Source organism: Crinia signifera, chromosome 1, assembly GCF_055691185.1.
Source record: "Crinia signifera chromosome 1, ASM5569118v1, whole genome shotgun sequence".
Lineage (NCBI taxonomy): Eukaryota > Metazoa > Chordata > Amphibia > Anura > Myobatrachidae > Crinia > Crinia signifera.
The window spans coordinates 454,651,373-454,674,685 of NC_139217.1; the positions used below are offsets into that span (position 1 = coordinate 454,651,373).

A 23,313-nucleotide genomic window follows, 5' to 3' on the forward strand; every position below is an offset into this window, starting at 1 on the left:
GTCAGGAAAGGGGGTCGGAAAAGCGATGCCCGCGGCTGTGCTGTCAGGAGAGGGGGGGGGGGGGTCGGGATGCGAAGCCCGCAGCTTTGCGGTCAGGAGAGGGGGGGGGGGGTCGGGAAGCACTGCCCGCAGCTGTGCTGTCAGGAGAGGAGAGGGGGGGGGGGGGGGGTCGGGCAGCGCTGCCTGCACTACTGCTCTGTTGGGAGGTGGAGAAGGGGTGGGCAACCCTGGCCCACGACCAGATTCTGCTTCCTCCCATGTGGCAAACAAAATCTGGTCGCCATGGTGACCTGGATTTGTCGAGCCCTGTATTATTGTCATAGTCACTGATTTAAGAGGTTGTAGCCTAGGGATGGGGAACCTTCAGCTGTTGTTGAACTACACAACCCAGCATGCCCTGCAACAGTTTTAGCATGGCCAAATTGCAAAAATGTAGCGGGACACGCTGTGATGCATAGTTCAACAACAGCTGGAGGGCTGATTTTGTTTAGGTTTTAACCGTGGGGTGAAGTGTGTGTGGTGGGGAAGATAAAATGGAAGCTCCACTGGACTGATGTAAATAGCTAAATATTCTCTGTAAAGTATTGTGGAATAGGTCTGCCTTATGTATATATTCCTGTATGTGGTGTTTGTACATTCTCTCCATGTATGTAGTTTATGCCTACAATTCAAAAACATACTGGTAGGTCAATCAGCTTGGGTGTATGCAAGGAATATTCTGTTAAGGAATAAATATTTTAAGTGCTATATATACACACACACACATACACAATGGTCCATGAATATCAGCAGGGACTCTAAATGCACAGCACATACTGGGGCAGATGTATTAAGCTTGGTAAAGTGATAAAGCAAGAGGTGATAACTGTCATTTTTTTTTTCAAACACAGCAGGTTGGCTGGTGCGTTAGGAGTTGATAGGCTGGTGCATTATCACCTTCCACTTGACCAGGCTTAATACATCTGTCCCCTTGTAACTAAAGGGCTTCCTTCTTCATCCACTGGGGGACACTGTAGGATAGGTGGGCTCTACAGGTGCTGGGGCAAATCAGAGAGCAGTAATGGAGTGCTCACCAAATATAAATCAGAACCATTTAAAAAAAAAAGAAAAATATAATAATTTCTACCAATTAATTTACCAAAAGGCAAAGTATTTTTATTTTTTTGTTTCATTTTACTACTAAACATGGACGTTGCTACTTTCTAATATACATTGTATGGTCTTTAGCCCTCTAGTTTCTACAGGCATAACCACAAACTTAAAAATGAAAAATCAAATCCACCCAGGACTTAATGGGATCGCTTCAATTCAGAGCACAATGAATTGCACCAAGAAGGAGGTCTAGGAGCTATTCAATTCAACTGCTACGTCCGAGAGGTGAATTTCATCTACTGGGGAGCGAACACAAATCCGACTAGACTGCTGCCATTTAAGTCTGGGGCTAAAACACCCAGTTTAAAGTCATGGGTCCCAACACTCTTACTTAACATTGTGCTGAATGAAATCACTCCAGGACTGCAATAACGGTGCTATTCACTATGCATTGAATTGAATCACCACCAATGTGTTACAGAAAAATCTTAAATTCAGTAACATTAAAGGTGCGTACACACGGGGGGAGATATATTGCTCAGCAATATATTGCTCAGGGTCTCCTTTTCATCAGTGACCAGAGATGGTTACTGATGAAAAGGAACCTATGCCGGGGGAGCCGCAGAGGTAATCAGCTGGTCGCAGCAGTGATTACAATGGGGCAGAAAACGGGAGCGCGCACCCAGCGATTTATCGCCGGGGCACACTTCCTGCGACCATATTCCCAGCGATTATAGCCCCTATCGCCCCCGTGTGTACACAGCTTAAGTGATATTGTACATTCTGTTGTTGGCAAAAACCTGTAAAATGAAATATCATCTGCTGATAACCGCCATTAGTGTCAGCCTTACGCAGACCTACAATGCAGGTTCAGCTGAAATAAGGGGCATCAGAAGCCGCACTCTCTGTGCAGGAGAGAATATTCCTTTCGCCTAGTCAGATCCCACACACTCCTATTCCAAACGCAATAAAGAGACGATTCATAACAGCATCTTGCTTTTATCGCACTGATCTGAACAATTATTGTAATTAACACATTATTGCATTAGGTTACAAAAATGAGTATTTCAGACAAACTTTGCTGTATCTGTAGCTGGGCAGGTAAAAATCACACATTGTACACCAAGGAACTTCCTAACGCTAAACAAACATTACAGCGGGGCAAGGTGGTAGTGGGGGAAATGCAAAATGTAACAGAAATAATCTCACTTGGCTCTAGCACAGGGCAGTTTATACTAACCGTTTTCACGAAACGCGTTGAGATACTTTTATATGTGCACCAACCACTAGTCAAAGGAACAATGGCTCTGAGAAAATGCAGCCAAGCAGAATAATGAAAGTATCGCAATTAAGAAAGCAGACAAGACAGCTCATAACTTGCGGCAAAAACTGAATGGCGCCAAGTGTCACCTCGCTGGTAAATTTAGCTTTCAACTAACCCATCAGCGTTTTAATCCATAGAATTTAATGAGTGGTGCGATTTCCTAATGAAACTCCTAAATCTGTATTGTTCTAGAACAGATTGGCCTTAAAACAAGCAGATACGGGGCTAGAATATCTTTTGATCTTTATTTTATTTTTATTACTCCAAATGGAAAATGGAGGCTTCAACCGCATTTTAAATATGCTCAGTTTTAATGCACATAAAAAAAATGCTTCATCTTACAAATCGTTTCGCAATCCAAAAAGTACAACAGCTCGTAAAACAAACGAAAAAGTAAACAAAATATCAAATGTAAAAAGAGTGCTTAAAAGTAAAACATGAGGTTTCTTTTGCCAATGGATGGACGTTACAGGTTCTTTATTGCGTCATCAATATCGGACATTTGTTCCTTTAGCTGGTTCCACTGCTCAGGATTTAAGGAAATACCTACAAACAGAAACATACATCATTCACAAGAAGTAACATATAGGACTATAGGAAACAACAGGATTACTAATAGTCAAGTTCACTGTACACAAGGGCCGATGTTGCGGCCCCCTGATATCAATACGATGTCAGCTGCCGCAAGCATCAGCTATATGAAGATAGTAGACATTATGTGCAACAAAAAAAAAAAACACTTGCAAGGACCTGTTTTTTTTTAACTTTAACCAAGTGCAGCTCTCCCAAATACAGCAATACCAGAACAAATAGGTATTTCTGAATTTTAATGGTTGTCGGGCCTGTACATGAAAGCCGGTACCTATTTCCACCTGTAGAGACTATGGTTTTCTAAACAGATTGCTTCATTTGGTCAGCAATAAAACGATTCAGTAAAATCAGGAGTGGATTATTTTGATCCAGTTCATGCGACCTTAACAATAGGTAATGAGGGGATACGATCGTTTTATCGAATGACATTAGGTCGAATGTCATTTGGTCGACCCCACTAGGTCGAATGTGTAAAAAGGTCGACATGGGTTTATGTCGAACTTCCGACTATGTCGACTGCCATTAGGTCGACTGGGGTTAGGTCGAATTGCTCTTTTTGGGGTTTTTTTGGTGCCGACATGTGCCGACAGGCGGTGGTTCATGCCCTACCATCCACTAGGGCGTGGAGGAGGTTATTAAAGCTGTGGCGAGCGTAGCGAGCCACCGTGCCCGAAGCATCGCGAGCGAAGCGAGCGATGCGAGGGTCCGATTCACTATGTCAACAGTGTCCATGTCGACACTGTTGACATTTCGGCCCAAAAAAACCCAAAAAGAGCAATTTGCCCTAACCCCAGTCGACCTAATGGCAGTCGACATAGTCGGAAGTTCGACATAAACCCATGTCGACCCTTTTACACATTCGACCTATTGGGGTCGACCAAATGACATTCGACCTAATGTCATTCGATAAAACGAACCATATCCGTAATGAGGACCTTACAAATGTCCTGTCTGCACTGCCCCCTCCTGGAAAGCCTAGTGTCAAATGAGGAAACATGTAACAGTGTGCTGCATACAGGCCGCCAGGGAGTGCGAGATGCCCTCTACTGGTCAGTGACTGCAGGGACTAATGGTAACAGTGCTGTAGGAAAATCTCTCTCTGCCTGCTTTTTAATATCTGCTAAATACAGAGACCAGCGCACTGCAGTTTCACACCAATGCACTAAGCAGCGCATGTAAAGCATCTCTAACAGTGAGAAGTTGTTTTTTCCTTCGTGTTCCTCCACCCTTTAAAGCGCAACCAAAATTAAAGATATTGCTGCTCTCCTAATTGTACAAATTAAGGAGGAGATTTATCAAAAGCTTGGAGAGAAAGTACTGACCAATCAGCTCCTGTCGTTTTGCAGGCTGTGTTTAAAAAAAAAAAAAAAAAAAAAAACGACAGAAGCCGGTTGGTATTAAATCTCTCCATGCTTTAATAAATAAATACCCCCTTTAGATTTTTACATGGATTTTACACTGTTTTAATAATTGACCGTCCTATTAAAATCATAAGACGACAATTCATAATTCAATACTTGTTGACAGACAGGAAAGTTGTTTAACAGCAAGATTACCTTTCCTTCCTGGTTTCATGTCTCCTGATTGGTCCATAAAATATTCCCTAATATCAATGAGTACTTTTCCTTTGAAGTCCCGGACACTAACGAATCTCAATTTTCCGATCTGTTAAGAGACAGAGTTGATGAGGAGGAGGATGGTTCTAAACCAGACTGGCTGCAATATAAGCTCCTCACTTATACCCAGCGACAGAACGTACCTGGAACATGTTATCATCATCCCCGCTCCTATCTGCTTGTTTGGCGGATGCGGAACCTTTAGAGCTCTCCCCAGTCTTCTGCTTCTTTGTTGGCTTCTCTTTCTCTGGTGGTGGTTGCTTTTTTCGCTTTGGCTTAAAGCAGAGGAAAAAAGGGAGATTATTTATTTGTATTATTATAATGACGCCACCTTGCAGGGTAACTAACGATACCCCTATTCTCTAAGCCAGTGGTAGCCAACCCTAGCCCTCGAGAGCTACCAACAGTTCACATTTTCCAGACAACCTAGCTGCTGCACAGCTGCACTCATTAATCACTGACACATTTTAAAAGATACACAGATGGAGCTAATTAGCTCACATGTGATTCTGTGAGGAGACCTGCAAAACATGCACTGTTGGTAGCTCTCGAGGACTAGGGTTGGCTACCCCAGCTCTAAGCTGTACATATGTATGACCAACACACTAAGAAAAGTGGACATTAGCATTGGCAGTGTTAGTGCTGCCAATGTAATAGTCCCACATGATAATAGATAGTGATGGCACAATGATGCGTTGGCAGATAGTGCCCTGTGACAGGCCTATTTTGTCTCCTGTGTCAACAGTCCCTACATCAGGGGACTTATACAGGCTGCTGTGAAATACAAATCTCAGCATACCCGGACAGTTTTAGTATGCCCTAACAGCAAAACTGTGGCAGAGCATGCTGGTTTCATACAAGCTGGGGGAGAGGGTGCAGGAATACCCTGCCCTACATTGTGTGCAACTTCTTCAGCATAAAGGAAAACACTTATGCAACCCCTACGGAATTATGTCCCTTGTATAATGAGATTCCTGTTTAGTGTTTATTCGAGCACCCGCCATCTTTGAAAACCCATGCAGTTCCTCTTCCCTGCCTGGGGTGTCGCTGTCTGCTGTAGTGCTTCTAGCAGTGTGGTCTGTATATCAGCACTGATATGCAACAGACCTGTGCTAGAAACACCACATCAGACAGCGACACCCCAGGCAGGGAAGAGGAACTGCATGGGTTTTCAAAGATGGCGGGTGCTAGAATGAACACTACTGTTCTTCAAATATTTATTGAAAACCCTACACAATCAGTTGCTTAGTCCTCACACTAATTCATTCAGATCTAGTCCTGGGCTAGCTTAGGGTTTAGAAGAAAAAATAAATTAGCCTGCACAGTGCAGGCATCGGAAAGTTTCCATTTATCCATCAAACAGCAAATACAGGTCCCGCCACCATTTAACATGTATCCATCACCAGAGTGACGATTAAACTAAACTGCAATTCTGCTATCCAACTAAGAAGACCTAAATGGAAAACACAAACACTTGTTTCAGATGTATTGGGGGCAACGTCCCAATGGCCCAAAGGTCCGGTCAGGGTTTTTTTTCCTTTTAAAATTTCCCAGACGGATCACTGATCATAGATGGGATGATGATTGGTGGATCTTGTCAGCACCGATGTATTGGGGCCTTAAGTCAAGATACAACACAAACCTACTCCTTTTTGAGAGACCAAAAGGTAAAAAAGATATTTTAGCTGCAAACCACTAAATCTTTAGGGAGCCCATACACGGTCCGTTGTGTATGGCTCCGTTCTGTACTATGCGATGCGCGCTCCCACACATCACATAGTACGGTACAAAAAGTATGTGCTGCACATACTTTTTGTACTAGGTACACATCGGATCGGATCGCAGTGAATGCACACTGCATGCACTGGGGATGCGATCCGATGTGTGCTAATTAAGTCCCAAACAGATCCGTTAAACGGACCGTGTATGGGCTGCATTAGACAAGTTTTAACCATGTTTTTTTGTTTGTTTTTAATAATTAAGCATCCAAGATTTAATACTCACCTTTTCGTCAACTTCATCTGAATCACTTCCAGATGTGCTTGAAGAAAGGATCTCCTTTGATTTCGGCATTCTGAAATATGGGGGGGGGGTGAAATTTTATCAGATTAAACGCACCTGCCATTAGTTACCCAACAACCTGTACTCAACAAAAATCACACACAGCACTCTAATGCCCGGCATTGCAGTAAGCAGCTTTCTGGGGTTATATAACATATATACATATAAATACATATAATAGCAGTAGTGTTATTTCTAGCACCCTGCATCTTTGACACACCTATAGGAGAGATATTCAATGAGGTCAAGCACAGCGCTAAGTTGGAGAATGATGTACTAGCAGGTGTTTAGTTGCGAGAACCAGAATTTCTGACTTTAGAACCCACGGCAATGCTGCTTGCGCTAGTTTTCTCAGATTTCTGCTCACACCGAAACCCACTAGTCGTCGGTAATATCGCTCGGATTAGAATAGTGCCAGGAGCTTGCTCTTGGTACTATTCGCATAATAAAAATAGACTTTAATGGTTTTAGTGGGCCGTCGCTCATCATTACGGATGGCCATCGATGGTGATAGCATAAGTAGCTATTACAACATCGATGGTTTCATCTATCGAAGGTCATCCCTTTTCTTTGGCTAACTGACAAGGGAAGCAATCAGAAGCTAAGGGGCGGAGCTTCACAGGTGTCAGGGGCGGTACTTTGCTCCACATCCCAGCCCCTTGGGGAAAATTATTTAAAAAATGTGTCATTTATAAATCATTGATGGTCATCCCTACATATCATGGATTTCTATTTACACCAAAGAAGAGTTTTGGGCACCTTATAGCTGGACACTCACTGGGACAGTATGCACGGGGATCATGGGTACAAATTAATGACAGCAGGAGCAACACATCCCTCATTACATGACCCGGTCGCTAGCACTGCTGGGCCGATATGACAAATTTGTCGCTCTGATGTGGCAAGAAATAACAAAATCAAGCCAATTATCTCAGTGCATAACTGCAGTGAACAGTCCAAGTCACTTTAGGACCAAAAACAATGGAATGACCCCCAATGCTGGGATTGCAACAGCTGCCACTAGCAAGGATGCCCCAAAGCGGTGGTACCAGTTATTAGGGCCAGTATCAATAGGCCTACACATTAAAAGGTCAACCTGAGCTGGTCTTTTAACCGTCCTGTTGACACTTTACCGTTCCAAATTGTCGAAAATTAAAAAACCTTGTATCAACCATGTCCATATCAACCTTTTGTCAGTCAAGCTTTTTCATGTGTCGACTTAATCATAGTAATGTGCATAGCTCAGCTGCTTTGTGACAACATACAGCTCCCAGCAGTGCATTATGTAGCAGACATGGCTTATAATTGCATACATGATACAGCCACCTTGATGGTAACCATTGTGGTGTCTGCATGCCATGTCTACCAGTGCACCATTGTGCATCACTAGAACAGCTCATGAGAACAATAAGAACATATATACACCCCTCCCCTCAGGTGCTGCACATGGTTCGGGCCCCATACATGCAAGCCGCCTCATACTGCGCCACATAGGGTGCAGCGTATATACAATGCTCCCCCTCACATTATATTCTACAGCATATGGCGAGGGGTACACGGAGCGTCCTTCCCGCCATCAACCACCACCCACGAGGAGGCGGCGGCCGAGTGTCCCCGGGGAATCCCTCCCTCTCTCCCGCCCGCGCAAAGAATGATGGGTCCACAGAGCCTCACACCCCCGTGTCTGACCGCACAGGCATCTCACCTGCTGTCCGCGGTCTCTCACACACTCGTACACGCCGGGCTCAAAAACGGTCTTGGCTGCCGGGAAATGACGTCCGAGCGATGATGGAGGGTTGAGAGGGGTTTAGACGAGCGTAGAAGCGACGTGATAACGTATATAAGAGAAGGAGACACGCTGGGCGGCCATCTTGTGGTTGGCACGTCAGGTAGCGGGATGCTGAGTGGCTGGCGGCCAGTGACGTCAGCGCTGGCGGGAACGGAAGGGCCTCAGCCCAGAGATGGGCAAAACGGATCATTAAGCTGAGCCGGGATCCGATTGTTCACTCTCCCGCTGAGCCGGGATCCGATTGTTAAAAAGATACAGATCTTTTAGACGGATCCTCGGCTCGCTTTTAAAAAAAAAACCGACCGAGTAAAAACATTGATCGATGGCTGGGTGCAGAATCGCCATCGATGGCAACCATCACTGATGGCCATCCCTGGCAGCAGCAGCTAATCTTTCTATCACTTGTAGTCACAGCACTGTACTCAGTCAACAGAGGTAGTACATCTCAGTTGCCACAGGTGGCAGCACTGAGATCAGGGAAATGCATTGTAAACTGAAACGGGTCACCTTTTTGGGATCGGCGGCGCATTCGTTCTTGGATGGGATCCGTTCTAAAGATCCGGTTTGTTCGCGAACGACCCATCTCTACCTCAGTCACTGCAGGGAGCGAGGAAAGCTGCTGATCAAGATGGAGGATATTTAGGGTATATCAGGGGGTCTATTCTTGAAGCAGTAATAAGAGTGTTGAAGTGAGCAATGTATCATTTTATAGAATGTCCTTGATGTTACTTCAAAGCTTATTGGTTGCCATGGGAAACTTCAATGATAACATAACCTTGCTTATAACATCAAAATATATCCACAGGGAAAACGGAATTAAAAATTTATAACAATACCGTTACCTAAAGGCAGCTTAATTGTGTATTAATTAGGGATGGCCATTGTTGCCATCGATAGGGGCATACTATGCAATGGATGACTATCAATGTGTTTACCTATCGATGGTCATCCATTTTCTTTGACTGTTTGGCCAGTGGGCCAATCAAAACATGGGGGTGGGATTCACAGGTGTCAGAGGCGGAGCTAGGCACCGTGTCCCAGCCCCTTGGGGAAAAAAGAAAAAAATTGTTTATGCCTGACATCGATGGTTCTACACCATCGATGGAAAAACTATTCTACATCCACCATAAACCAAAGTCATTGAGGAACGATGGCCATCACTAGTATTAATCAGTGATCGGTTCTCTGCTTTTCTCAATCTATACTACATCTCTTGCAAAATAATCAGCTCTTGGATTTCATCATCTATACATGGATAATGCTCAAATCTACCTGACCTCCCTAGACCTATCTCTATTGGGCCTTGTCACTGAATGCCTTTGATCTTGGATATTATGTCGCCACCTCAAACTGAATATTTCCAAAATGGAATTAATTATATTTCTCTTTCGTCCAGTCCGGTGACACAGCTTCACCTTGGGATGTAGGAGGGTCCGCAGGAGCCAGGCACCTATGCTGAAATCTTTCCTCTGGTTGCAGGCTCCTCCCCTTCCACATCCCATCATGCTTCAGTCCGTTTTAGTTGCCCACAGGAGTGGGTGCTATGCTCGGCTGCACCTGCAGCCGCCAACTTTTTTACTTTGGATTTATACTAGAATAGTTAGGAATCTTTTTTATTTTATTAACTTAACCTAGTGCAGTTTTTTTATTTCCAGTGTGCTGCTTCTAGGATTCAGGATGCATATTAGTGATTGGTCGTTCGCGAACGAAGCAAATCTTTTGAACGGATCCCATGAAAGAACGAGTGAGCCACCGATCCCAAAAAGGTGATCCGTCGTTCTTTTACTTTCAGTTTCGTTTTTAATTACAATGCATTTTCCTGATCTCAGGACTGCCACCTGTGGCAGCTGAGATGTACTGACTCCGGAGACTGAGTTCAGTGCTGTGACTGCAAGTAAAATAAAGATTAATAAGGCTGATGCTGCTAGGGATGGCCATCGGTGCAGACGCCATCAATGGCGATTCTGCACCCAGCCATCGATCAGTGTTTTACTCGGTTATGTATGTTCTTATTTGTTCAGCTCACTGGGGTTTTTTTTAAAGTAAAAAATAATGTGAATAAATGATTGTAAGGCAAAGTATGCTTTGTTATTAACAAATTACCCCTTCTTTCAAAGTGAACCGTTGAGCTGGCTAAAAGATACAGATCTTTTCACTGACTGATCTGCTGGAACCCAGCTCTCGCTAGTGACCCGTTTTGCCCATCTCTAATGCATATCGTCACATACCCATATGCGCAGAGCATCAATCCTTACTTCGCTTTGCAATAGGGGAGACTCACTTGCAGTTTTAGGCTCTACTCTTTGGTCTGGCTACAGCACCGAGGGTATTCACAAAGGTGATGGCTGTCATGGCAGTGTCACTCAGGCTGAGGGGAATAGTGATTATTCCCTACCTGGACGATCTGCTATTCAAAGCAGAGTCAGAGAGCAAGTTGCAGGAACACCTTTCAGTGGCAACGCAGTTCTTGAGAGACATGGGTTGGGGACTCAATCTAATTTCCAAATTCCATTTAATCCCTTCACAGAAACTGCTGTTTCTAGGAGTAATATTGGACACCCCCTTGCACAGGGTATTTCTACCCAAAGCAAGGAACATTTGTCGGCTGGCATTACTGTTACTGCAGGCTTCAAGGCCTACAGTTTGGCAAGGGGTGAAGCTCCTCGGCAAAATGGTGGTGGCCTTCGAGACACTACAGTTTGCCAGGTTTCATTCCAGAACTCTTCAGTGGAACATCCTCTCCTGTTGGTCAGGGAATGCGAAAACCATGAAACAATAAAAGTAACTTTTCTCTCAGGAGACAAAGGAGTCCTTACTTTGGTGGACGAACATAGAAACCTTGCAGCTGGGACGGTCACTCTTGGGACCGGGTGGTCATGTCTTGGGACTGGGTGGGCATTTTCTCAGCAGAGAGGACTTGCTGGAGGGGGAATGGTCCTTACATCCAGAGGTATTCCAGGAGATTGTGAGTCGCTGGGGGCTCCCAGAAGTGGATCTAATGGCATCCAGGAACAACTGTCAGGTTCTGAGATTTTGTTCCAGGATCAGGGACCCAACCGCTTGGGCGGTGGATGTTATGACGGTTCCTTGGAAATTTCACCTGGTATACATTTTTCCTCCGTTCCCAATGATACTGCGGGTATTGCGAAGGGTGAAGTCTCAACAAGTGCAAGAAATTCTGATTGCACCAGACTGGCCCAAGAGGTCATTGTATTCAGACATTCTAAAGTTATCAGCGGCATCTTGGCCTCTTCATCAGGACCTTCTAAGACAAGGTCCATTTCTGCACCTGGACCTAGCTCGGCTCAGTTTGATGGCCTGGCTTATGATACCTTCTTACTAAGGAGGAAAGGATTGTCTGAGGCAGAGGGCTCATAAACTTTAAAAATTTACATTAGGTGGTGTGAGCGTCAGAAGATTCACACTTCCAGGTTCAAAGTGGCCAGATTGTTGGATTTCCTTCAAGATGGTTTCTCTACAGGTTTGGGATTACAGTCCCTAAAAGTACAGATTTCTGCTCTATCCATCTTCTTTCAGAAGAGGAAAGCCTTTTTGCCTGAAGTTCAAACCTTTTTACAGGGTGTTACCAGGTTAAAACCCCCATATAGGCAGCCGATGGCACCTTGGGATTTATCGTTGGTTCTGTCAGTTCTGCAGAACCCTCCTTTTGAACCGTTAAGGTCGGCTGGCCTAAAATATGTTTCTTGGAAATTGACTTTCTGTTAGCCATTGCTTCGGCTAGGCGTGTGTCGGAGTTAGGAGCTTTGTCCTGTAAATCTCCACATTTAATATTTCATGAAGATAGGGCTGTGCTTCGAACAGTACCTACGTTTTTACCAAAAGTGGTTTCTTCTTTTAATTTAAAACAGGAGATTGTGCTCCCGGTGTTTTCTCCACCAGAAGGTGCCAAAAATAGGGACAAATAAAGAAATTTGGACGTAGTTCACGCCTTGCGAATTTACATCAAAAGGGTAAAGGACATCTGCAAAACAGATCTGTTGTTGGTTCTAATAATAGGGATTTTTCTCTCTCAGATTTAGGCGAATATGACCCAAAAATAAAGGAAAAAATACAATAGTGTAATATTGTTTACAATATATGATAACACATATAGGCGGTGGAAGATAAACTCGTACCAAAGGAATATGTCTACGTTTTTAAGGCAGACAATAGCGTTTGATTGAGGGGGAGTCTCCAACTCTACCACTGGATTCTTTTTCTCTGGTATATCCGATTGGATGGCAATACACTCCAAAGGATAAGAAACAAATTATGGTGCAATACGTTTTATTAAGATAATCTAAAAACCAGGTAACATCAGGGGATAATAACAGAGGACTCTCACCATGACTTTTGGTCTACAGTTGGAAATGTAGACAATAGAGCATAATACAGATGTAACAACAGGCGTCCCCGGATGCTAATCGTCACAGCAGAGTTCCCTGAAGTCCTCCCTTTGTTCCTGTGTCACTGGCCGACCGGTTTCGATACTAAGTGTATCTTCTTCAAGGCGTGTGACTAAACCAGTGTTATGGCACTGGTATATATACCCCCTTCCGGGGAAACAAAAGAAAAGCCTATTTCCAGACATGGATTCACTGACCTCTAAACAACCTAACAAAATCCTCTAAAACATTCCCATTCATGTCCATATTTTGTAGCAAGCTTGGACGCCAGCTGATAGTCATAGTAATTAGTCTGTATAACAGCGTTTACCATGTCTCCGGCTGTCCACATAATACCGGAAGCGGATGTGACGCTTGCGGTTCATGTCTTTAGCTTGCGTTTCAGACGTTCCATGGCAATACGTAACTCCCCGCTTCCTGTCCACATGATAACGGAAGCGGCTGTGACGCCTGCGGTTCATGTCTTTAGCTTGCGTCTCAGACGTGTCATGGCAATGCGTACCTCCCCGCTTCCTGTTTTTCGACTGAAACGGATATGACATTTGCGGTCCACATCCCGATCTCTGGCTTATATCCTGGAGACATCTAAGAATGCTTGCGTTCCAGCTATGTTCTCCACAGTTCTTTACTTTTATGTATCGCGTAACCAAAGAAATTGATGTGACATATTGCTGTTCGCATAATGGAATGCTTAAATTGACGAAATACCTCAAATAAAAAAGGGCAATTAGTATAAATAATGTGGAACATAGACTTTATAAAAACATAATGTAAAAATACAATATAAAATCTATAAAAACCATTTTGTTTCAAAGTCCTTGTTCAAACCATTGGGTATGAGGGTTTTATAATAAAAAATCAAGGACATCTCACTTTTAGCTAATTTTTTTTTTTTTTTTTTTAGCTAAAAGTGAGATGTCCTTGATTTTTAATTATAAAACCCTCATACCCAATGGTTTGAACAAGGACTTTGAAACAAAATGGTTTTTATAGATTTTATATTGTATTTTTACATTATGTTTTTATAAAGTCTATGTTCCACATTATTTATACTAATTGCCCTTTTTTATTTGAGGTATTTTGTCAATTTAAGCATTCCATTATGCGAACAGCAATATGTCACATCAATTTCTTTGGTTACGCGATACATAAAAGTAAAGAACTGTGGAGAACATAGCTGGAACGCAAGCATTCTTAGATGTCTCCAGGATATAAGCCAGAGATCGGGATGTGGACCGCAAATGTCATATCCGTTTCAGTCGAAAAACAGGAAGCGGGGAGGTACGCATTGCCATGACACGTCTGAGACGCAAGCTAAAGACATGAACCGCAGGCGTCACAGCCGCTTCCGTTATCATGTGGACAGGAAGCGGGGAGTTACGTATTGCCATGGAACGTCTGAAACGCAAGCTAAAGACATGAACCGCAAGCGTCACATCCGCTTCCGGTATTATGTGGACAGCCGGAGACATGGTAAACGCTGTTATACAGACTAATTACTATGACTATCAGCTGGCGTCCAAGCTTGCTACAAAATATGGACATGAATGGGAATGTTTTAGAGGATTTTGTTAGGTTGTTTAGAGGTCAGTGAATCCATGTCTGGAAATAGGCTTTTCTTTTGTTTCCCCGGAAGGGGGTATATATACCAGTGCCATAACACTGGTTTAGTCACACGCCTTGAAGAAGATACACTTAGTATCGAAACCGGTCGGCCAGTGACACAGGAACAAAGGGAGGACTTCAGGGAACTCTGCTGTGACGATTAGCATCCGGGGACGCCTGTTGTTACATCTGTATTATGCTCTATTGTCTACATTTCCAACTGTAGACCAAAAGTCATGGTGAGAGTCCTCTGTTATTATCCCCTGATGTTACCTGGTTTTTAGATTATCTTAATAAAACGTATTGCACCATAATTTGTTTCTTATCCTTTGGAGTGTATTGCCATCCAATCGGATATACCAGAGAAAAAGAATCCAGTGGTAGAGTTGGAGACTCCCCCTCAATCAAACGCTATTGTCTGCCTTAAAAACGTAGACATATTCCTTTGGTACGAGTTTATCTTCCACCGCCTATATGTGTTATCATATATTGTAAACAATATTACACTATTGTATTTTTTCCTTTATTTTTGGGTCATATTCGCCTAAATCTGAGAGAGAAAAATCCCTATTATTAGCGCTCTGGGAACCTCAGACACTCATTTGGTATTGTATTTGTGTGTGGAGTGGTTCTTCACTGTCTGTGCACCCTAAGCAGCTTTTATTTGCGCACGGTATATTGGTCTTATCTGTTCTTTACCTGTTGTTGGTTCTGTATGATGTGCATAAAAGAGGTTGGCCTGCGTCTAAGCAGACAATTGCCAGGTGGTTAAGGTCAGTCATTGCCTTTGCTTACACCAAGGTCGGTAGACCTGTTCCCTCTTGGATTAATGCACACACCACCAGGTCAGATGCTTCCTCCTGGGCTGTGCGTCATGGAGCTACAGCGGAGCAGTTGTGCAGGGCTGCCACTTGGTCCTCTGTTCACACCTTTACCAAATTTTACAGGTTCCATGAGTTCGCGTCAGAGGACGCTTCATTTGGACGGGCAGTAATGAGAACTGGCAGAGTGAGTGTACCTTCCCATAATACCGGCTCGTGAACGTCCCAAGGTGAAGCTGTGTCACGGGACTGGATGAAAGAGAAAAGGGGATTTTTGTAAGAACTTACCGTTCTAACCCCTTTCTCTGAGTCCAGTCTGGTACACAGCAATCCCTCCCCTACGCTCAGTAAGTCATACCATTCATGTGTATCATGTTATGGTTATATATATGTGCATATAAGATGTCGGGCATTGTACTGAGTTGTGTATCCTAGTGTACTTTAGAAAGTGAACTGAAGCATGATGGGATGCGGAAGGGGAGGAGTCTGCAACCAGAGGAAAGATTTCAGCATAGGTGCCTGGCTCCTGCGGACCCTTCAAGGTGAAGCTGTGTCACCGGACTGGACTCAGAGAAAGGGGTTTGAACGGTAAGTTCTTATAAAATCCCCTTTTCCACTAGTTATCTCTATCACTGCCGAGGACACGACATTTCTACCCCACAAGCTCGCTGCCTAAAGGCCCATATACAATTGACGATTTTCACCTGAAAATCGGTCAAAACAGCCGTTTTGACCAATTTTCACCTGAAAATTGCCTAGTGTGTATGCCCCAGAGATGGCCGACTAGCGATGATGCGCGCTCCCGCATCATCGCTAGCGAGGTCCCACGTCAGCTGGTTTTACCAGCATGCCAGCAATGATGGATGTTTTTTTATCCATCATCGCTGTATGTGTACGCTGCACGGGCTGAAAGATTATCCACTTTCAGCCTGCGTACTGCCCCACTGCCTCCTCCTGCTCCCTCCCCCCCTCTCTCTGCTCCAAAACGCTGCATAGAGACGGAGCAGGGAGAAGACCAGCTGCATGCACTTTTTGAATTTAGTAAGCTAATAGCTAGTTGCCATCATCAATTCTTATATAAAACTCTATATATTTTTGTCTAGTCTTTAGTTGTGAGAAACCAAAGGCCCATACACAGCCAATGAGGAAGAATGTGATGGCCTTGGGGAGGAGGCCGCTACTGACATCAAGGGCCCTCCCTCCAAAGGCAATGTTTGCATTTTCTGGGGCATTCCCAGAAAAAGCTGGCATTCTACCCTCAAACGCCCAGCACCTGTAACTCAACTTGCGAACCATCGCTTGCTTTGTATGCATGGGACAGCTGTTAACATGTATGGCTTGCGCATGCGCACTGCAAACCGTGCGCATACACAGTCGTCCAATAATCACCAGGGCTGCGATCAGGGCATTGGCTGTACAGTATGTTTGGGGTTGTTGTCCTGAAGCAGAATACATTTGGAGATAATTATTATCAGACACCTCCATGCAGAGCCGGTGCAAGAATTGTAGGCACCCTAGGCAAACAAACCCAAATGCCCGCCCCCCCCCCCCCATCAGCCGCAGCAGCAATCTGCGGGTAACGCCCAACACCCTGGAGCGCAGGTGGGGCCCACTGCTCACCCCCAAGGTAAAAAAGCATTCTTAAATTATTATGGTGTGGGGCAGATTAACTTTGACCAGCTGGGGGGGGGGGGCAGCGGGCGCTCGAGGGGAGGTGGGTGTGGGCGCTACCCGCAGATTGCCGCTGCCAGCAGGGAGAAAGGCAGTGGGCGCCAGCCGCGGATTACACTTACCAGCACAGAGGGGCAGCGGGCACCAGCCGCTGATTACCAATGCCCGGGGAGGGGGGCACCCGCCGATTTATATCTACATCCAGCTCCAGGGTGGGTAGGTGCAGATGACCAGCAGGGTGGGGGCAGCGGGTGCCACCCACAGATTAACACTGATCTACGGGCGGGCTCCAGGGAGGGGCGGAGGTACGCTTACCTGCTCCCTGCTGGAAAAGCTGCTGGCCTGGTACTTGGCTGGAGCTTTCCTGCTGCAGCTCAGTACCGTCCTATATTTCTCAGTATTGTGGACACCATTAATAAGGACCAAGGGCTTAATTGTTGCAGACCTCGGTAACAAACAGCCTCAACGAGTTACACACTTGCCGGGCCATTCCTTGCAGGGAGGGAGGGCCCGGACATCGGCAGGAATGGGGCTAGATCATGGGCACACCCAGCATTTTATGGAGAGCCCATGGGTACGTGGGAGGGTTGATGCCTGCCAGGAGTTGCCCCGTCTACAACCAGGCACAGGTAAATGAAAGTCAGTTTCCACTCCCTTCTATTTGCGAAGGAAGGAGAAATCATTCAATGGTCGGCGACAATGAAATGACTTCTCCTGCAGCGGAGACATGCGGGGGGGATGTCTTTTCATTACACATCCCCTCACATGTTGTTACCGAGGGGAATCAGTGATGGTGGTGGGGCGTTCGGACAGGCATCATCTCGCAGCTTACCGAGCAAACCTGCATCAGGCCCCAAATCGCCAACTCCGTTTTCTGAAATGCAGCCCCAAACTTGCAAGAAACTTCCACCATGCTTCACCGTTCCCTCAAGACAGTTTGGCTGGTCCTCACTCGTTTTAAGCCTCCTGCGCAGCTGTTTGTGTCAGTTAATGTCTGAGATATATATATATATATATATATATATATATATATATATATATATATACACTGCTCAAAAAAATAAAGGGAACACTTAAACAACACAATGTAACTCCAAGTCAATCACACTTCTGTGAAATCAAACTGTCCACTGATGGAATACACAACAAGTGGAAATTATAGGCAATTAGCAAGACACCCCCAATAAAGGAGATGTTCTGCAGGTGGTGACCACAGACCACTTCTCAGCTCCTGTGCTTTCTGGCTGATGTTTTGGTCACTTTTGAAAGCTGGCGGTGCTTTCACTCTAGTGGTAGCATCAGAAGGAGTCTACAACCCACACAAGTGGCTCAGGTAGCTCATCCAGGATGGCACATCAATGCGAGCTGTGGCATGAAGGTTTGCTGTGTCTGCCAGCATAGTCCAGAGCATGGAGGTGCTACCAGGAGACAGGCCAGTACATCAAGAGATGTGGAGGAGGCCGTAGGAGGGCAACAACCCAGCAGCAGGACTACTACCTCTGCCTTTGTGCAAGGAGGAACAGGAGGAGCACTGCCAGAGCCCTGCAAAATGACCTCTAGTAGGCCACAAATGTGCATGTGTCTACTCAAACGGTCAGAAACAGACTCCATGAGGGTGGTATGAGGGACTGACGTCCACAGCTGGGGTTTATTCTTGCAGCCCAACACCATGCATGATGTTTGGCATTTGCCAGAGAACACCAAGATTGGTAAATTCACCACTGGTGCCCTGTGCTCTTCAAAGATGAAAGCAGGTTCACACTGAGCACGTGACAGAGTCTGGAGATGCCAAGGAGAACGTTCTGCTGCCTGCAACATCCTCCTTCATAACTGGTTTGGCAGTATGCCAGTAATGGTGTGGGGTGGCATTTCTTTGGGGGGGCGCACAGCCCTCCATGTGCTCCCCAGAGGTAGCCTGACTGCCATTAGGTACCGAGATGAGATCCTCAGACCCCTTGTGAGACCATACGCTGGTACATTTGTCCCTGGGTTCCAACTTGCTACTAATGCAAGACAATGCTAGACCTCATGTGGCTGTAGTGTGTCAGCAGTTCCTGCAAGACAAAGGCATTGATGCTATGGACTGGCCTGCCGGGTCCCCAGACCTGAATCCAATTGAGCACATCTGGGACATCATGTCTCGCTCCATCCACCAATGCCACGTTGCACCACAGACTGTCCAGGAAGTTGGTGGATGCTTTAGTCCAGATCTGGGAGATCCCTCAGAAGACCATCCGCCACCTCATCAGGAGCATGCCCAGACATTGTAGGGAGGTCATACAGGCACGTGAAGGGGACACACACACACACCTGAGCCTTATTTTGACTTGGTTTTACCCTCTGTCACCGCGTCTGTAGACGCGGTGGCACTTTTAAGTCATGACGTATATATACGTCATGTGTCGGGAAGTACATCCCGGCCATGACGTATACTGTATATACGTCAAATGTCGGGAAGGGGTTAAAGGCAGGAAATGGTTAATGAGATTGATAAGAGAGTAAAGTTTTATTCCTAAATGATGTGAAATATCCAAGGAGTGTTACAGAACTGTTTTCCATAACAAGGACATGAAAGATTTTAGAATTGAAGATATTGTTTACCCTTTTGAAAAAGCACAATGAATAGATCAAAGTTATTGCAATGTTTGTATGGGACAGTGATCAGCCATACCCAAGGATGACCTCCAGCCCCCTCCCCATTGCTTCCCTCATGTGATAATGTTGTTTTGTCAACATCTGTTTAAAAACTGCCATTTTTTTTTCCAAATGACAAATGCTAATATGATGTCTGAGCTTAATAATGCTATTGCTTTTGCTTGTTTTATTTAAATTAAATCCCAGCCAATAGAGGTGTGACCATTCCAGAGAAAAGATTAATTTACAAATTGATGCATTTCATTTTGCACAGAAAAAGCAAGTGTTTTAAAAAAAAATATTATTATTATTATTATTATTATTACTGAGCCACTAGAAATTCTTTAGAAAATAATATTGAGTCTGCAGGTACCTCTGCAGAATCCTTATCAAAGCCCTTATTGAAAAATATAGATTTTATAGTGATTATTATAAGATGCATATTGAGTTGCATTTTTATGCTTACTGATTTATCTGATTGCATGTTGCCACTTTACTAGATCCATTGGTCATGCATATGAGCCCACAAATAAGGAATGGAGGTCACAAATAGGTGCAGCACTACTGGGTACTGCTACTAGTAATCGCATTTGCTGCACAACTAATCATAATATTCTCTCAAATATTTGTAATGATTTAATGATTGTTTTTTCTCAGAGTGGTTTGGAAGAAATTGTGTATTATTAACAGGAATCCATGAGAGACTGCTGTCAGAAGGCACTAACCGATATGAGGACCCTGACAGGGTTAGAGGATACGAGTGATGCTCATAGGGCATTAGCAATTAGTATTTTGATGAGTTTTCAACTACTCATCCTGTCACAAGTTTCTGAACATCTATGGACCACAAGAAATAGTTTTTTTCCGATTTTACAACAAAGCATATTATCTAATACCCATAGTAGTTGCAACACTCCGTTATTGCAGGTTATCTGCCCAATGTGATTATTCTTATAATTTTTTTAGTGTAAATCAATTCACTTTACAGTTATGGAAGTATTACCGTCATCTAATCATTGATTTATGATCTGCATATCTCTTACTATCAAATAGCAGATAGTCAGGACTTAATACATTTATTTACAGCACAGTCCAATATACGTGGACTTAATTAAGCCAAAGTTTTATGGACAGCCCCACTATGTCCCACAATGAGTTGCATGATTGCTACCACAATGCTGATTCAATATGTTTATGATCTAATGATGTGTTTAAATTCTTTACAGGATTCTCTTACTGACACCTTTTCTATTACTACTACTAAATCTGACTGACACAGAGCTGACAAAGTACAATATACTGACATAATTGCTTCATTTGAGGCTCTGATACACGCACTGACAGAAACCACAGCACTGGATATATCAGATTTATCATATACCTGTCTTTACTGTAATGAACAACAAGCAGAGGCCTTGGGAGTTTGAACACATATACATGGGGATTCACATAGACCGATTGGGTATTACAGCTGCGCACTTGACCAAGTGGCAGCTGCATTACCGACATGCTTAAGAGCTGTGGCGGCTGCCGCGGCCTTAGTGCAGAAAGTAGAGGACATTGTACTACAACACCCACTGACATTATGTGTTCCTCATGCTGTTGCTTTCTTACTGAACTTTTCACGGACAAGACACATTTCCAGTGCATGGTTCTCTCGTTGGGAACTTTTGCTCCCAGCGCCACATGACCTGACTATTGTCAGGTGTGGTACGCTAAATCCTGCTATTCTGCTACCTGGTGGGACCCGGGAGTCCCAGAGGATGGATGAGATGCAGGATTTAGAACATGATTGTGAGGAATATTTAAAGCAAAATTTCTCCAATTAGACCTGATATCTCTGACACGCCACTACCATCTACAAAGATTGTAGTTGTCACCAACAAGGAGACTCAGGATGGCCATATACGGGATATGCGGTAGTATTGGATTTAGAGATCCTCATTTTCCATCGTGATTTTGCTATGATATAATACGCTAATATCACAGCAAGTAAAGGAGCTCATTGAGGCTGTGCAACTCCCTGCAAAGGCAGTAGTTGTTAAGTGTCAAGCTCACATGTTATAAAGTGATCTTGTTGCACTTGGTAACAAAAATAAGATGGCCACTGTTGTGAATCACACCACTATACAATTTAATGTTTTTACAATTGACCAGCAGAATCTCATAAAACATCAAGAGTTGTGTATTTAAAAGGAATGTGCCAATGGATGATAAATGGATGCAGTCAAAAGGCTAATGGCCTATGTAAAGATGGTGGGGGCAGATCAGTAGCTCCCCAAACCCCTCCTCCTGGCAGATGCGGAAGCTGCCCATGGGATGACCCATGTAAGGAGAGAGAGGGCATGTATTTTGATTTCATCTTATGCAGAGAAAAGGAGTCCCAAACTCAACTGCAAGAGAATGAACTCAGGAAAATTATTCCTATAGAACCATCAAACATTTCTCCTACCACTGGTCCATTCCTAAGGTTAAAAAAATATTTTTTTTTGGAATTTACATGCATATAAAATTGTCATTATATTTAAATGGTATCTGATATGTTATCTTGATTATAAGGAACATCCCAGCTGTCCCATGAACAGCATCCTTTACAGCAAAGAAATGTTTTGAGAAATTTGTGTTCAGATATGTTATCCCATAAGGTATATGGTATTAAAAAAATCATAGAGGTACATATTTGACAGGAAAGGTATTCTAAGGAATAAGTCAATATATGGGTATGAAATTTGGTTGCACTCACCACACACTAAAAGGTTTTAGTCAAAATTGAACATGTTAACAAATGCACATTGAGAACACATTATTTAGGGTGGGTGTGGAAATTACCATGAGTTGACTTGAAGTTTTGTCTTCGGTTTTGTATAACATTCACACTACTCCTCAGCAGCCACTGAACCTGTCCTCTTATAAGATCATTATTTTGATTGATATATACATTTTTTTATTTTTGGGAGACCAGCAAACTCTACTCAACATCCAGCAGCAGACTTGTCACTCTAATTCTCACATCAACTTAATACTTTACCAGAAAAGCAAACAAGCTTATGAAGGGATGTTGTTATAAGGTCCAGCCTGGAGACTATGCAATGGTGAGAAAATTCTTACAATTAAATGTCTCGTAGATCAAAGGCAAGACCCGTCCCTGTGAAACAAACCAATTGAATTAATGCGTCTCACTGCAAGAAGGTTTCCGACCTGGTGGTGATATCAGTTGAAAGAAATAGAAACTGATGCAGATAAATGACTGTGATTCTAACTTAATAAACTTATTGGATGATGGGCCTGTCCAGGGCCCCCACACAGACCAAGACAAGGTCCACGGAATCGGGGGGCATCCTTAGTGGTGTCCCTGCGGGTTGTGGGCAAGAAGAGGTCCACGGAATCGGGGGATACCCTTAGTGGTGTCCCTGCGGGTTGTGGACAAGGTGTAAAACAATGATCCCCATGAGTGACCAAGTTTCCCATACACTTACTAACTGAAGAAGTCATTTTTGTTTTTTAAGTTTTCATATTTTTATAGTTAATGAGGGTTACCAGGGATTGGTTGCTGGCAAGGACAGTGTGTATAGTTATCAAAGAGGTATTACTAGAGTCATGGTGGTGTATTCTACTTCTGCTTTTAATTTTAATCCCACAAGTATAATCATAACAGACACACATATACATCATACTACTGATGCTCCCAGGTTTCGGTATGCAT

At 44.0% G+C, this 23,313-nt stretch overlaps 1 protein-coding gene across 2 annotated transcripts; it reads right to left on the reverse strand.

The window, feature by feature from the left end:
• Positions 1 to 2,075: 2,075 nt before the first annotated feature.
• SUB1 (SUB1 regulator of transcription) lies at positions 2,076 to 8,548 on the reverse strand. 2 transcript variants are annotated; one of them, XM_083155037.1, is made up of 5 exons: positions 8,390 to 8,548; positions 6,628 to 6,697; positions 4,767 to 4,898; positions 4,564 to 4,672; positions 2,076 to 2,962 (listed from the first exon to the last, which is right to left on the reverse strand). In XM_083155037.1, the coding sequence occupies exons 2-5, from the start codon at positions 6,694 to 6,696 to the stop codon at positions 2,883 to 2,885; spliced, it is 390 nt and encodes a 129-aa protein (XP_083011163.1). In that variant the 5' UTR covers position 6,697; positions 8,390 to 8,548; the 3' UTR covers positions 2,076 to 2,882. The 2 variants fall into 2 exon arrangements, with proteins under 2 accessions (XP_083011163.1, XP_083011167.1); XM_083155041.1 differs by lacking the exon at positions 8,390 to 8,548 and adding an exon at positions 8,210 to 8,286.
• Positions 8,549 to 23,313: the final 14,765 nt, after the last annotated feature.